This window comes from Centruroides vittatus, unplaced genomic scaffold (genome assembly GCF_030686945.1).
Source record: "Centruroides vittatus isolate TY-2023 unplaced genomic scaffold, ASM3068694v2 contig_1381, whole genome shotgun sequence".
Lineage (NCBI taxonomy): Eukaryota > Metazoa > Arthropoda > Arachnida > Scorpiones > Buthidae > Centruroides > Centruroides vittatus.
The window spans coordinates 1,655,384-1,672,731 of NW_027120867.1; the positions used below are offsets into that span (position 1 = coordinate 1,655,384).

At 27.6% G+C, this 17,348-nt stretch overlaps 1 protein-coding gene across 2 annotated transcripts in view; it reads left to right on the forward strand.

The window, feature by feature from the left end:
- The window catches only part of LOC136990918 (ankyrin repeat domain-containing protein 13D), a 117,368-nt gene that overhangs the window by 29,952 nt on the left and 70,068 nt on the right, over positions 1–17,348 (forward strand). For both annotated transcript variants that reach the window (XM_067289388.1, XM_067289387.1), the window contains exons 5-8: positions 6,290–6,343; positions 8,316–8,405; positions 10,508–10,694; positions 12,920–12,986. In XM_067289388.1, the coding sequence (XP_067145489.1) occupies positions 6,290–6,343; positions 8,316–8,405; positions 10,508–10,694; positions 12,920–12,986 (398 nt within the window). The remainder of the gene's footprint in view (positions 1–6,289; positions 6,344–8,315; positions 8,406–10,507; positions 10,695–12,919; positions 12,987–17,348) is intronic.

Consider the following 17,348-nt stretch of genomic DNA (forward strand, 5'->3'; position numbering starts at 1 on the left):
AAAGTAATTAAAGTGTTTCTCTCTGCAAAGTTGGTTTGTTTTTTTTACCTTTTTAACTTTACATTAATAATGAAGTAAAAATAATGTTTTAGAATTTGGAAGTTGCTTATCCTCCTCAAGTCAGGAAGGAAGGAAAATTTAAATTTTCGTGTATTTTTCTACAATACGATTATGTAAGATTAGGAAATTGATCTGACTCCATCGTTTTAAGTAATTTATTTTTTTTTGGACTTTTATCAGTTGTATATTTTTTTAATGTTTTAAGGGATTTTTAAAATTTTTATGATCAAGTAACCTAAAAGGAAGGTCAAGTAATTATAATGCGATAAGTGATTAAGATGAACTTAGAAAAAAGAAATTGATAACAGCTTTTGAAAATGTAACTACAAACGTACAAATTGATTTTATAAATAATACTAATATTCTTACAAAAGCAATAAATAGTTTAACAGAAATAAAATATAAATTTACTATATTTAAAAAAAATAAAATAGAATTATGTAAGACACATTTTAATCTTTATTTAATTACACATTTTTACAAAGTGATTTTATATACCTTGAATGAGAAGCTAGATGCACTTTGAGCTATCTTTGATCAACATTGAGCCCAGCACAAACTGATAGAATTTATATGCAGTAGATTCTGCTTATTAGGCCATATTAGGGAATAGATCACGTGACCCAATTATGTAGACAATATTCTGATAAGAGTGAGAAAAACACATTTTTTTAGTAGTCTAATGAACAAGTATAATGTATAAAATAGAGAGACATTTACTGAAAAATAAATAAATTAAAGACAATGTTTATTTTTATTACATCTTTGAAAAAGTTTATCAAGTTACTCTGACATTTTTTTTTTAGACTGTAACTAAACAAAATCAGCACATATGTCTAAAGCAGATAAAGGATTTTGTTCATTCCTTTCTTGCATGAAATATTGTCTCAATTCAGTAATGTGTGCTCAGTCACTTTCTTTAGTCCTTCATAATCACATATTTCTTCTGAAATCTGTTTATTTTGTCACATTTTGTTCAATAACTACAATTGCTTTCTCTCTGTTCCAACCTAACTTCTTTTAGGCCTAGCAAATTTGAGAAAGAATATCTGTAGAACATTATTTTCTATTTTAAACCCATTCTGCAGTGCAATTTGTGATAATTGTGATGCAACTAGAGGTACTGTACATCATCTATAGTTTGCTGTTCAATTACTATATCACCATCCTAAGTAAACGGCACAAATTTACATTAAATACATTGATTTGTTTCTGTTTTACATTAACCAGTAGTCCAATTAAGTAGAATCTACTGTATATGTAAATTTTGGTAGTTTTTCTTGGTTCTTTGTCAATAAATAGAATATACATAAAGCATAAAACGAGTCTAAAAAGATTGAAAGGGACAATACAATAGTGTTAATGACATAACAATATTAAACATAATAACATTCATTATCAGATTTTTATAATTTTTTGCAAAGATAGTGATGTGATATTATTTGATGATTCTAAACAATCTAATATAATACTTTTTATAATTTTTGCAGTGGTATAGTGATGATATTTGTGTTTTTATATATAGCTTGCAAGCCATGCATTGCCAATCATCATTAATGTATTGTTTTCTGCAAAACAACTTTGAAATTATTGATATATATGCAGGCTATAAATTTTGTGAATTTCATTTATACTACTAAGGTTTCAATAATTGGAGAAGTATATTATCATACTGTGTGTGTGTGTGTATGTGTATTTATACATAGGATATCCTGAGATTTACCCACCAAACAGCAAGAGCATCTTCTATAAGTGAAAATAAAATGTTGAGGCGTGCCTGTAAAGTTAAGATACATTGCATATAAGCAGAAAGCTAATGTTTTGGTGTGTACGTTGACAGCAGTTGATTTGACCTTCAACCTTTTGCATTCTTTTTGCAGCATTTGTCATTGTTACACTAAGTGTGGTTCAAGTAGCATGTATTTACAATGGTTGTGCCAATTCATAATCCCTCCAGATATGAAGTGAGCTTTGACATACGTTTTCTCAATGCAAAAACTGAGCATCCAGTGGATGCTCAGATACTCTGTTTATGGATACTCTGTTTATGGAAACATTATGAATTGACAAAATGTAAAAAAGTGGTGCCACGCAGGAGCGATGTTCATGACAAACATGGGAGTGGTAGGCTATCTGTGATCTCTCATGAATTTCTTTAAAGAACTGAGGAAGCAGTTTATGCAAATTGGTGTCTTGCAATTAGAGAATTGCATGAAATCATTCCAGAATGTCTAAGTTCTTACTTCAAGAAGTTGTGATGCTTCTCGAATGATTCAAGTGGGAAGTTTTTGACCACTTGCCGTAACGTACAGCCCAGATCCTGCTTCCAGTGACTTTGTTTCTTTATCTGAAGACACATCTTACAGGACAACACTTCCATGACAATGATGAGATCAAAATGAAGTTGGAATGTGGTTCTGGCAGCAAGTGGTAGAATTCTACAACTCTGGAATACAGAAGCTAGTACCCAGACTTTACAATTTTTGGACAATGGCAACAATTACTTAGAAAAATAACACACATACCAGTAAATAAAGTATAGTGGACATTTGGTCAAATAAAAATGTTTTGAATGAATACTAGCCATTGTATGTTTACTGTTCGGACAGCCCACATACATGAAATTTGACTAGAAATTCTTTTTTGCATAATTATAAATAAATATTAAGTATTTCATTTCATTGGATTTTCAATTGCAAGTTTGAATGTGTTTATCTTATATGTGTATTCATATCATATTTACTATTTTCAAATGATTCAGTACTGCATTTCAAAATGTTTTCCTTGCAGTGATGTGTAATGGAATTTATTACGGTATAAATTTCCTGAGAATTTTATTGAATTTCTGTAATTCAGTTATTAATTTATTAATTTATTATAACTTCTATACTGTAAACCTTAACTTTTAAAGTTCCCATAAATAAAAATTTACATATGTTAAATCTGGTGATCTGACACCAGAGGACCAGTTTCCTTTGATCGGTCCATCTGTGGGGATAATTTTCATCCAACCAGGTTTTAACTTTTCTAATATAGTACAATAGAGAACTAACTATCTGATTATATCCACTGTTTTGGTGAGACAAGTGGTACATTATCTGTCAAAATTGGTAAATTGATAGAAATTTTTGAAACCATTTCATTCAATTGGTCAGGCAGGAAGAATGGACTGATTAGTAGCATTGAGCATACCCAAACATTACATTGAAATTTGTGTTGAAAGTTTTTGTCTGATAGCATACGGAATATTTATGGCCCATACATGGCTGTAATGATAAATTAACTTCATCTTGTGGAAGTTGCTTTGTTTTTCTATATCTTTGATGTGAAATGATTGTTTTTTTTCTATTGCATTTAAATACCACTTTAAAAATTTAACTCATTTTCAGTATTCAGTTGGAATTAATTCTTGAATTCTGCTGTGTAATTTATATGCAAATGTTTCATCAGCATTAAGTAATTTTTCAAATAGTGTTTTGTGACATTTACAGTTGAGATGAAGCGTATCAAATACTTTCTGTAGGGATATTATCAAAAAAGTTTTTCTCCAGGCATTTTCATAGTCCCAGAACTGCATGAGCACCATGATATTCACTCAAGTCAAAACAAACCCAAATTGCATAATTGCAAATGGGTATTAATAAATGTGGAAACCTGGTACTTCCGAGAAATCCACATCGATACTCTCATACGGCAGTGTGAACATTTCCCCCAAAGAATTGTATACAAAAATGCTTATCAATACTCTTCATTTAATGCAGTGTTTTTCAACCTTTTTTGTCTCACGGTGCACATGAACCTATAATTAAATTTCTACGGCACACTTAAATTAGAATGATTAAAAAAATAGTAAAAAGAAAGATTGTATTTTTCATAATTTATTTATTAACACAAAGCAATTTACTATAATTTCTAATAAATAGATAATAATTAAAATTCTTAGTCTTATTTATTTTTTAGTTTATTATAGTGTCCCACTAGTCCAAACACCGATAATCTGAACATGTTTCAGACAGTGGAGAGGAAATTTTTTAGCTTGCAAAATATATGTTTTTTGTATTTTCCAGTTGAATTTAAATGGTATTAATGGTACAAAAAGATTTAGAATTCCACAAGAAGAAAAAATTGTATTTTATTGTAGTACTATATTAATACTGGACAAAATTAATAAATTAGTGTTTGACATGGCTATTAAAACAGTAGATCTATACTGTACTTACACACAAAACAGAAACAAAAGTCATTGATGGTGTTGGATTGATATAAACTGGACCTGTTTTATTGCTTGCTTCTGCATTATTTCAATTACAGTAGTGAACCGAAAATTGGAATCAATTGGGGACTGGGGTTGTTCAGATTAGGGATTTGTTCCGATTACAGATTATGTACGAAAAAATATATTAACCTGTCCGATGTTCAAATTTTTCTCCGTCGTGTGTCGCTTCGTGTTGAATTTTCGTCGATTTTAAGCCTAACGAAAATTTTTATAATAATAATCGAGGCTATCGTATCGTTAAAAATTATTTCTGCATTTTGTACAAACAAAATAAATATATTGAAGAATATAAAAACATGAAAATGATACTTTAGAAGTAAATTTAGTATCAAAAACGTTCGATTCGGCACGACACAGTCCGACTGAAAATCGTTCCGATTACCGGCGATTCCGATTATCGGGGTTCTGATTTACGAGTCTCTACTGTATTTGGCTAATTCCAGAATGTGCTAATCTGAATAGGGCTCGGTCCAAATTAATTCGGACTAGCAGGACTCTACTGTAATTGAATATTTAATGAGATATCTGATCTAAGAGAAGCAATTAAAATTGTCTTAATTTGCATTTAAAAGATGCATGATAATTGCCTTTAGAAACCTACCCAATGTCCCGCTATTTCAAAGTTAAAATAATTTTTACTAAATATGGACAACCATACATTTAAACATACATGTTTGATTTAAATAAAATTTAATTTTAAATGAAATAACAGTGTTATGTGTACACAGTTTTGCTTATGAATATATATTTTTTACCACAATATGCTTACATTTATTTATACGAGTTTTTCATTGTTATAATAATCAATTTAATGAGGTTTTAATTTTGACATGCACACTTATTTTGCATAGAGACATGCTTAGAGACGGAGCTTCCCAGGAGTTTCTTCATTTAGAATAATATAGACTCACACAAAAAAATATATAAATTTTTTATATAGTCTCTAATTATTCTAAATGTACATTTATTGTTTTTAGGGCTTCTTTTGGAAATAATTTATTTAATAACCTTCAAAAATTTTCACGGCACACTTATGATCCTCTCGTGGCAGTGGGCTGTGACACACCGGTTGAAAATTGTTGATTTAATGCAATATTCTTCATTTAAAGACACTCTTTACATTATTTTTATGGCAGTTTCTAATTTACATTTTGTAGATGATTGTAGATTTCAATCTAACAGTTGTTTATGTAAATATAAGAATCATATGAAATGTATAAATGTAACAGTCATACTGAGTTGTCTTAAGATGGCAAACATGATATGGTTACACAGATAAGATAGACAGGTTTAACCTTTCATATTCTTCAATGGAAAATTGTTATGTATTTTGTGATTTGTTTATAACTTTGTAATAAAGTGTTTCTGCTGTATAACATTTATATATATTTTTTTCTTATATTCACTTGTATGATATGCTCTGCTGTTTGTCCTGGTAAACCCAGGACACTGTGTATAATTATATATACAAACTTCATATAATTATATATAAGAAAGTTGTTGAATTTGAATAAAAATGATAGAGTATTAGAATGGAAGAAATTAAAACAATGTTATTAATATTGAATGCCTACTACAACAAAAAGCGCAGATATGGTTACTAAGATAAACCTTTTTTAATGTAATTTTACATAATATCGCATACTCAGAATTAAATGTCTGAAGCAAAAAATAAAATTGTTAAATCTTAGTTATGTTTCTATTTATGATAAACATGATTTTCAAATAATTTAATTTAAATAATTATGCAAATTCAGTTGGTCAATCTGGTACAAAAATTTTTCGTCTTCAACACTAATATTTTATATTGTCTTGTTGACTCTTATCTCATGCTACCATGAGCAATTTTAATTGTCATCTTGTATAACTACAAATTAATTAGATCTAATAAAAAAAATATGTTAATAATAAAGTATTCTGACATGATTTTAAAAATATTTAATAAATTTACAGTTCCTCTTGTGTCTCGAATGTGTCCAAGTGATACTTATAAAGTCTACAAAAGTGGTAAGTACTAAATTTTATAATTTATAAAATGTTGAAACAGTTTGTGTATGAAATATGATAAAACAGATTTTGTACATTGTAATTATTTTGGGAATTGATAACAATAACTGGAATAAGTAAATAAGGTATTGCCTCACACTGTTCTTCATGTACAACAATTGCTACAAAATTCTAGTGGGTACTGTGGAGGCATCCTGCCTACAATCCAGATCTGGACCCCAGTGATTTTTACCTGTTTTCTATCCTCAAAAAACATTTATCTGACATCTGATTGTGATGATGATGTGAAACCAGCCACAAAAATATTGCTACAGCAGCAGGGATATGATTTTTTCAACCTGGAATGGAAAAGCTGGTCATACACAGAAAAATTTATGAATCAACAAGGTGATTATATTGAAAAATAGTTCATGTATATATAAATAACATCTTATATTCATTTGGTATCTGAGATATATTTCTTTTTTATAATTGAGTATGTAACCTATTTTTTTTTTTATCATCCCTCATACAGCAGATAATTCCATCTATTTAAACTCTTGTCTTGCAAGCAAACAATGATTAAAATTATTAACATACAATGTTTAAGGCATTATTTAAGATGGATAAAATATAATTGTTATTGTCATCAACCATATGTTGAGGCTGATAGCATGAAAAGAGAGCTTAAAAAGGTCTATTTATCCAAAGATAGTGATAAAAATAACAGAATTGTGATTATCGTAAGCAAAATTTTTAAAATGTACTTGATATTTTAGCTGGTCCAAAAACATAAATCAGTTTTGATAAAATTATTCATGATTATAATAAACGGCATGTACTGTAGTTGAAGTTTTAAAACAAACGTATTTAATTTATTCAGGTATTTTGAGTTAGTTAATATTTAAATGATTATTAGAAATTTTTGTTTTTTCATTATAACTGTATAAAACATAAATTGAATGTATAATATGTAATAAATATTTCTTTTTGAAAATGAATAATAATAATATGTAAAACTATAACTCAGTGGTTCCAACCGGTGTTCCGTAAGCATCTCCCAAGTGTTCCGCAGATTTAGTCGCAAATCGGAAAGTGTACAGTCGTATTCGAGCCGCCGATTATCAAAAAATTAAAATCATAAAATTTTCATAAACTTAAATATATATGTACAACTCGTACTTATGGAGTGTACTACTGTTTCGAATAAGATAAAGGCAATGATAAAAACTGAATGAAATATGTAAAAAACATCAGGCACAAGTTTCCCATTAAAGTTATTTAGGTATATTTTTTCCTGTCTTAGAATTGGCGTTACTAATATGAGTAGAGATTTTGAATTATAACTGCTCAATTCTAATAAAATAACTGATGACAAGCTTATGTATTTCATATTAACTTAAATAAGTGTTCCGCTAAAGAAAATTGCTCACAAAAGTGGTTCCACATCCTAGAAAAGGTTGGGAACCACTGCTATAACTAATACAATATGGCACCTAATGCCTACCACCTGTGTGGACTGCTCTGTGGCTATTCACCACTTCAGTCACCAGATGAATAAAATCCTTGCCAATTGCAAATTTTGTGACAGGCAGCATGACCCCTGGTTTTTGATGTGATACTGTAGTAGTATTTGTAATTTGACCCTAATCCATTATGCATTTTAGAAAGTAGAATAAAATATATTTCTTTGACATAAAGTCTTCTATATTTGGATATAGAAACCAAGATTTTTTATGTGGGAGCTAATTTTTTAATAAATTTATTTGTTGATTTATTTGTAAAATTCTATTTATTCTGCAGTCTTTGTAAAAATTTAAATTGTTGACATTTACTGGAATATTATTAGGTTAGAACTTTAATAATGTTTTATAGAATGATGCCAAGAAAAATTAATTTTAATGTAATATGTTAGTTTTAATAATAATAATAATTTTTTAATAATTATTTAATCATTAGTCACAAAATATAATTAGTTTTTTTTATAATTTAGGTTCAAGTGTGAGGATTGATACTACTCTTCTTGGCTTTGATCAAAGCAATTGGCAAAGAGGAAGTAGAAGTTACGTTTTCCGAGGACACGGTATTCCAAATTTTTCATAAGTAACAATTTTAAATTGTATTAAGAATTTGAGACATAAATATATATATATATAAAAAAATATGGAAAGTATCAAAATACATCACATCAAAATATCTGCAAATTACATTATTGGTTATGAATTGTTAAGTTAACTGTGAAATATTTGATAATTTGACTTTTTATGCTTTAATCAAAGATATAGCTGATAGATAGTTCTATCTTCATGTATTAATCTTATGCAATTACTTACATATGAGATAGTTGTAAATGTGTACTGTATTATATGGACTGTAAATATATAAATCTCCACTGAATTGGTACATTTATATCTCATAATTTCTATAGCTTGTTTGATGATTAATAAATTGCTTATAAATATAACTTTAATTAATAGTAATACGGTCACTTGGTTGTAATGAGCACTAGGGACTGGCAAGATATTCTCGTTATAACCGTTAAGAACAGAGACGTAACTACGTAACGAACGGATGGCTGCTACAGGTGCAAATTTGTAGGGGGGACACTGCGGGTTGCAAAATTCATAGCTATGCCACCGATGATTAGTGAAATCTATTTTTTAACTTTTAATCTTAAATAAGTTGATAGATTTAAAAAACGTATGTAACTACATTATACTGTATTTTTATTAATTGTTATATAAGCTACAATGTAATAATATTAGACAATTTATTTTTTTGTAATTAAAGATAATACTAATTAATAATATGCTCAATGTCAGTTAGTCTTTTTATCTACAAATCGTAAAATTGAAGGGTTTGTTTTCAACTACAGTGTGAGAAGCTGCTATTAAATAATTTAATTAGTTAAAGTAATATTCCAATTCAATACATCCCGAGAAAAAGGGCAAACAAAAGGTCACCGAGAAAGAGAAGTTTCCATATAAGAGAAGTCATGCCATATTTAGTGGGAAGGTATTCACATTTAATGATGAATGGAGTTTGAACTAGTGGGAAAGATTGCCTATCTTAGCCAGTAATACCTGAAATTCAAATAATGTCAGATTACTGGACATGTCATACTAGCAAATGGCTGAATTACTGAGATTGTGCTGTACAAATATATTGAGGCAAAGCCATAACACTGTTTTATGTAAAAGCAATTCATTAAATAATTGTTAATATTAGGGAATTGCTAATGATGCCAAAAATGCTAATGAATTTTGTTTGGAAATTATGGAAAAAATTCGAAACTTAAAAAGAAATACATTTCATAAAGTTGCCAAGATAAAAAGTTCACAAAAATTTTTAAAGAAGACAATATATTTTACTAATTTTTAATAGTGCTATCTCCAAAGGGAATTTTTAATATTGCATATGATAGATGAGAAGCCTGCAAGTAAAAGTCAACTCTACCATAAGAATGTTATTTCTTGAAGTGTGTAGAGAAGACAATACAAAAACATTTTAATATATATACATTTATGAACATCTCAAAGCTCGATGTTTTTAATAATAAACCAAGTGATTGCCATAATATTCAGGCTACCTTTACTGCTATTATTAATAATTAAATTCTAAGTAATTTGGTACTAGATGTAAGCATTAAGCACCATCTCTTAATAAATTTAATAATTAAATTGAATAAGAGATGGTGCTTAACATTTAACTCTAGTACCAAATTACTTAGAATTTAGTTATTAATAATAGCAGCAAAAGTAAGTAGCCTGATTCATTATAGAGATGATTTGGTTTATTATTTTAATATATTCTACTTTTTAATAAGAAATGTTTTTACTTCTGTGAATTTTTTCAAATTAATGTACTTTCTTTTAAAATAATTTTTAGTTTCTGAAAATTAGAATAAAATTTATTATATCAAATAAACATTTGATTAGAAAAACATTTCATATAACACATTAAGTATGTTTAAATATTTAACCATTTATTGGATTTTAGATTCTAAATTTGAAATTATCAGATAAAAAATTACACATATTAATATTATCAATTTAAATTTTAATAATCATAATGTTAAAGACATTATTTTATATTTTAATTGCATTTATATGAATAAACATTTTTTAATTTAGTGAATTTTAATTATTTTTTTCATTATTTTTTTCATTATTTATTCATGCGTAGATGATAATGCCGTGATGATGGAGATAGACCACGAAGCTAGTCAAGTTTACGTGGAACAATTAAGCGTTTTACCTAATCAATTAGCTACCTCCGGAGCATTGAGACCTAGTTCTGAAGCTATTGATTCTCGTTTAACTACTCCAATTGTGATAACTTATGTAGATACAGATAAAATTAGTTTTGAAAGGTAAGTTTTTAAAATATAAAACATTTCAATTTTGTTGTTAAAAATTTATTAACATTATTTTAAACTTTAGATTAAAATTTACAAAAATATATTAGAAATGATTGTTTCATTAAGATAATGCCTTACTTCAGCTTGTTTTGAATGTGTTTCTATATTTTTTACAACTTTGCCTTCCGACATGATCGATGTTTTCTGGTATTATCAATAATAGAAATTAAAAGAGATTTTTCTCTCAAACCTCTCTTAAAAATGCACTTGGGAAAAATTTAAAGACGTTATGTTTGGTTATTTTATACAGTTATTGTACAGTTACCTACCTGTAATCTGAAGTGTGTATAATTCATAGGTGTAGTTATTCATTGACAAAAAAGTTTATTGTATTATAATTTGTTAAAGTTTGTGTCATTGTTTATTTTTTTTTTGGCACTTCAGCTAATAAAATGCAATTTGTAAAGATATTTTAATAACTAAAAAGAAGTGTTCTAAAATCTTGGAAACAAATTAACTTAATGACTAAAACTGTATAAACAACTAGTCACATTTGCTAAAATTAAATGTTAAATGTAATATAATGAGCAAACTAGATAACAATAATAATTACAGTAGAGAGTCGTAAATCGGCACCCTGGTAATCGGAATGGCCAGTAATCGGCACGATTTTCAGTCGGACTGTGTCGTGCTGAATCGAACGTTTTTGATACTAAATTTACTTCTAAAGTATAATTTTCATGTTTTTATATTCTTCAATATATTTATTTTGTTTGTACAAAATGCAGAAATAATTTTTAATGATACGATAGCCTCAATTATTATTATAAAAATTTTCGTTAGGCTTAAAATCGACGAAAATTCAACAAGAAGCGACACGCAACGGAGAAAAATTTGAACATCGGACAGGTTAATATATTTTTTCGTACATAGACCGTAATCGGAACAAATCCCTAATCTGAACAACCCCAGTCCCCAATTGATTCCGATTTTCGGTTTTCTACTGTATATTCATTTATGCTTTTGATTTTTGAGTTCTAATGACATAAGCACGAGTTGAAAGCTCATGCTTATGTCATTAGAATTCAAAAATCAAAAACGAAACTTACTTTCTGTAAAGTTGCTCAGTCTAGGATTAATACTCTAATCAAAATTTTGTAATAAAGTAAATTAATAACAAACGAAATAAATAAACGTTTAATTAGTTATTAACAGAAATGTAATTTTGAAGCATTATTTTGAATAATATTTAATACACTTTTACACTGACATGTGGTTTTTTCTTTAAACTCAAGTAAGAACTTTATGTATTTAACTTTTCTATACCAAGTTTCAGTATTCAATTTTCTATACCATTAATTTCAAAAATGATACAAAAATCATAATTAGTTCTTTCATTGTTGTTTTGAGTTTCTGTACATAATTTTTTTATATAACAATTTAATATAATCAAAATGCAATTAAATTATATTTGAACATTAATTTGTGTTCTATAGTAGAGCATCGATTATCTGAATACCGATCAACCGAAACATTAGTTAACCGAAAGCATTCCAGTTGGAAAATTCAAATTTTCGCTAGTGCTGTAGCACTGCAATATTTGGCTATGTCTTGGGCTATTCCAATATTATTTTTGTTGGTGTGTGTGTTTTAGCTGGCAGCACCGACGCGACCACGAGAGGGTACTTAAGGATGCGCCAGTATTTGAACGAGGCTTTTTTTCCCATCGTGAGTGGTGAGTTTTGCTTCGGCTCGTCGGAGAATATAGCCCAAGCGGCTGACGTCTCCAGATAAACCCAAGAAAAAAGAGTTTTGCTTATTTTGTGTGGTGTTTTTTTTGAGGACTGTGTGTGGGGATGTGTGTCGTGCTGAATCGGAACGTTTTTGATACTAGATTAACTTCCGAAATATAGTTTTTTTTTGTTTTTAAAGTTTTTAATATATTTACTTTGTTTGTGCAAAATAAAGAAATAATTTTTAACAATATACAATAGCCACAATTATTATTTAAAAAAAATTTTTGTTAGGCTTAACATTGACGAAAATTCAATGCAAAGCGACACACAACAAAGAAAAATTTCAACATGGGATAGGTTAATATATTTTTTCATATATGATCAGTTATCTGAAAAATCAGTAATCCCCAGTTCCAAACCATTTCGGATAATCGATGCTCTACTGTATTTTGTTACGCTGTTTTTTTTTTTTTCAGATTAAAAAATAAATTATTTTTATAGGAATAAATCAGGGATTTGGGGTTGGAGAAGTGATAAAACAGAAGTTGTGAGTGAACATGAATGTAAAGTAAGATCTTTTTTTATTGTTGTTATTATTTAAAATATTTTTGTTTTTAAATTTAGTAGCATATATAAATATAAAATTATAAAATTTTTCAAAATCTAGTTTCTAATTTTTATCATTACTAAAGGATTTTATTTCTATTTATTTTTTATAAAAATGATATTGGATTTGTTCAAAATCAATAGAAAAAATTACTCTTTTTCAATACCCTACAAGCTTGTAAATGTCTTTCATATTAAAGGAATTGTTTTATTACACTTTGATCTCATTGTGAAAATTCCTTAAAACAAAAAGTTGAAATTGTTCATAGAATAGAACACATGGAATTCTGAGAAATCAAGGTTCTATGAATATGAGCATGTGATGATCTTGCCTAATTACTGCAGGTTATTTTGTGTCTTTCTTATCATATGTCTTCTTATATTTTCTCATGCTAAGCTACAATTCTAAAGTATTTTCTTATGTTTAATTAGTCGAGTTGTTCATAGTAACACAAATTACTAAATTATCAAAATATGAAATTATGAATTGAGCTACTCAATCAATTTTCATCTGATTTATTAGCTCAGTAAAAGTTAGATAATATCGCCTGCAGTTCCACTAACAATATAATACCACTTTCAGGGCATACAGAAGATGAAATGTCCAAAAGATGTTCTATCTATCTATATTTGGTGTATGGCATCTGACATCACCTTCCGACCTCCAGGAACCCTCTCCATCTCTCCTTATTCACACACTATTCCTCTTTAATCCTGTTTTCACTACATGCTAACTTTACTCTGTTGCCTGGGTCTTCCTCTCTTTTTCTTTTTTTGTGGGACGTATTCCATTGACATTTTTGGCTAATCCTTCAAATTTGAAAATTTGAATGGATTAGCCAAACGAATTTTGTATTGCAAGAGTAATTCAAGGTAATAAAAACTTTTCAAAGGTAATATATTTAAATTACCCCGGGCCTCTAGGTTGGGGGTTTGGACGATAGGCCTGCACCCTATCTTCTGTAAAAAAAATCACACCACAACAGAAAGGTCCAGGAAAAAAGATGTTCTGTGATCTTTTTTATAAACAAGTTACTTTTTATTTTTTGTAATCCTGTTTAAAAGACATTGACTTTTTGCTATGCCAGTATGAAACACATGTAGTATAGAAAACTAACATGTTCTTTTGTGTTAACTGATGTAAAATCCAAATATTCAATTCAGGCACAACTTACTTTTGCAGATTTCTGACGACAGATAATTAATGGGCGGAAAGATGTCAATTCCTTGATTGTTTTTGAGACTGTTTTGATTGAAATTACTCTTATCATTGATAAGTTTATTTTTTCACTTTGTCCCTATAAGTTTTGCACAGTTTAAATGTACATTTATGGGCAGTGACATTAATTTTGTATTCATATAGCTTATTGCATAAATTTTATTCTTTTGTGTAGTCATTTTGATCATGGCTTGTTCAAGTCAGAACTTGGTTTAAAATGAAACTAGTTCTGACTACATTGATGGTATATCATTAGACAATAGAACTTTGTATGCAAGTTCATTTTTCTTGTTCACATAATTGCTGCAAATTTTCTAATCATACAAATGAGTTTGTATGATTTTTTGCATAATTTTAATAGAAAAAATTGATCATTTTAAGAAAATACATTATGAAGATTTATTGTTAATAATAGTATAAAGGTTTAAATTTAATTTTTAGGAACTTTTAGAAATATTGCCTTAACTAAATACAAGCATGAAGATTACGTGATAACTAATTTAAATTACATTTATTGAAAGAAACAGCCTTTAAAGTATATTTTTATTGCATTTTTGTATTTATCAATATTAAAATGTTAATATTTAATTATAGATAAATGAATTAAATTGAACTAATTATTACAATAAAATGTTCTTTATATTTGTGAAACTTATTTATTGAACATTATTTATCAAATATATGAATATAAATTAATTTTTGTATTGTATTTTGTGATTATTTGTTGACAATTCCAATAAATTTTAAAATAAATTTTAAAATTTTGTGTGACTTTATGAATAAACATCACATTTTGTTTGAGTCAATTTATATAATAGCAAGGTTGAGGTCGAAGTTTTAAACGTGAAAACGTGTACGTCGGACATTCGGCGCCGCTTTCCTGTAAGCCTAGAAGTTTGACACTGGTGTTTGGGTAGTCAGTGGAATCATGCTCGATACTCCAAACACCATTGTCAAATTTCTAGGCTTACAGGAAAGCGACACTGAACGTCCGACTTACACGTTTTTGCGTTTAAAACTTCGGCCTCAATCTCGCTAGTACATTTTAACCAGATATATAATTTTTTTAAAAAAACTTTTTTTTAAAATTACGTATCTGATTAAAATATATTATGGAAAATAGTAGAAAATATATCAGACATGGAATAAGTTAATTTACAATTCATTTTTCTCGATAATTTTTACTTAAGAGCTTTGAAAGATTGTGTTTTGGACAGTTTGAATCAAAAAATGAATATTACTTCTTAGTGTTGTAACTTTATTATATATAAAACATTATATTCAATGAAATAATTATATTTAAAAATACTATGATATACTACAATAATAAACTGCGTGTTAATAAATACTATATATTTTTAAAAATGGGATGATCGTCAAGTTATCTGATTTAACCAGGGCTGTGGAGTCAGTAAAAAAACAAAGTATTTTTAATATTTAACTTACATTAATAATTATTTGTATAAAAAATTAATTTTTAACAAATATTTAATAAGAGGAAAAAGGGGAGTGATAAAATTCTACATCCACTTTATTCTACAGCTTTTGCACTTTAATTTCACCTTTCCAGAAATGTTAATCCAACTAAAAAGTGTGTAATCTAGCTACTTCAGCAGTCCCTTGTTCAGAGAAGAAAAATATATACTCTGATCAATTAGTCTGGCTCATTCAGAAAAGTAGAATACTTATTTAGAGTGGGGATAATAAAGGAATAAATCAAAAATATTCAAATTCAATTGGGTTAAAATAATTTAACTACTAAACAGAAATACTACAAAGAAAACTATTGATACATATTTAAAAATTAAATTGTTGCGTTTTTTATTTAAAATAAATGAATTTAATTTAATTATAATTATTAAGTTTAGTAAGAGATGGCGCCTAACGCCAAGCTCTAGTGCCAAATTGTCTTATTAATTATTTATTTATTATAGCCAACTCTAGCCCGATAATTCGGCTCTTGTGGATGTATAGCTTTGTAACGGGTTAGTCGTTATTTATTTATAAAATAAATGAATTATAACAAAATACAAAAACATGTTAAAAAGTTAATAAGTATAAAATAAATTTTCTTTCATTTAAGTAAAAAAACTAAATTAAATTTAAAATGTTGGAGTCAGAGTTGACACGTTTTTCCTGACTCCACAGCCCTGGATTTAACAATGAATGATTAATTGGGGTTGTATAATCATCTAATTATTGTCAGATATTTTCTAAATATCTTGTAAATTTTAAATTTGTTTGTTTAATTTAATTTTTATAGACTTTTTATTCTATTTTTAGTAATTTAACCTTTTTTTAATATGGATTATATACTTTCTTGTCATTTCTATACTAATGCCATCCTGAACAAATAGGGCAATGACTAATAATGGTTGTGTTTTTCCATTATTAATTGATAAGTTAATTGACTTGTGTCACAATTACTTCTACACATCAGACATCCTTTTGGATGCAATGTAGTTAACAAAGCAATATTAAATAATTTACAATGCAATAACAATCTACTTGTTTAAAAACAAAAAATTTCTTTCAAATCTAGTCAGATGGTGCTGAAAATTAATTGGTCAGATGTGATAATTGGCTATGAATGAAACTGAAACTTATTCCTAAAAATTTATTAGTATCAAGCCTAGAACATTTTCATAAACTGAAAATGTTTAAAAACACAGATACAAAAAAACTAGCAGTTTCTAAAGGAACTGATTATGTCACCGTGATTATCCTGAATTATTGTTGTTGTTTCTTTAAACAGCATTCATTTTTTAATGTTAATTTAATAATTTTAAATTTAAAAAGTATTAGTGTTTTTCAATGGAACTATTCCTCTAATTATATTATAGGAAGAGCTGATTAGTACAATGAACAATAAGCAAACAATTAATCGGTATGTCTTTAATATATAAAATTTGAAAAACATTTGAAGCTAATGGTTTTTAAGTGAAAAAGATGACAGAAACAGTGTGAAATAAATACATAATAATTTTGGATATAAAATATTTATATTACTGTTCTAAAATGTATTATATGAAATTATTATTATTTTAAAATATACTAAATGTCACTATTATAAAATATCTTTGAATTAAGTTGAATTTCTGAATA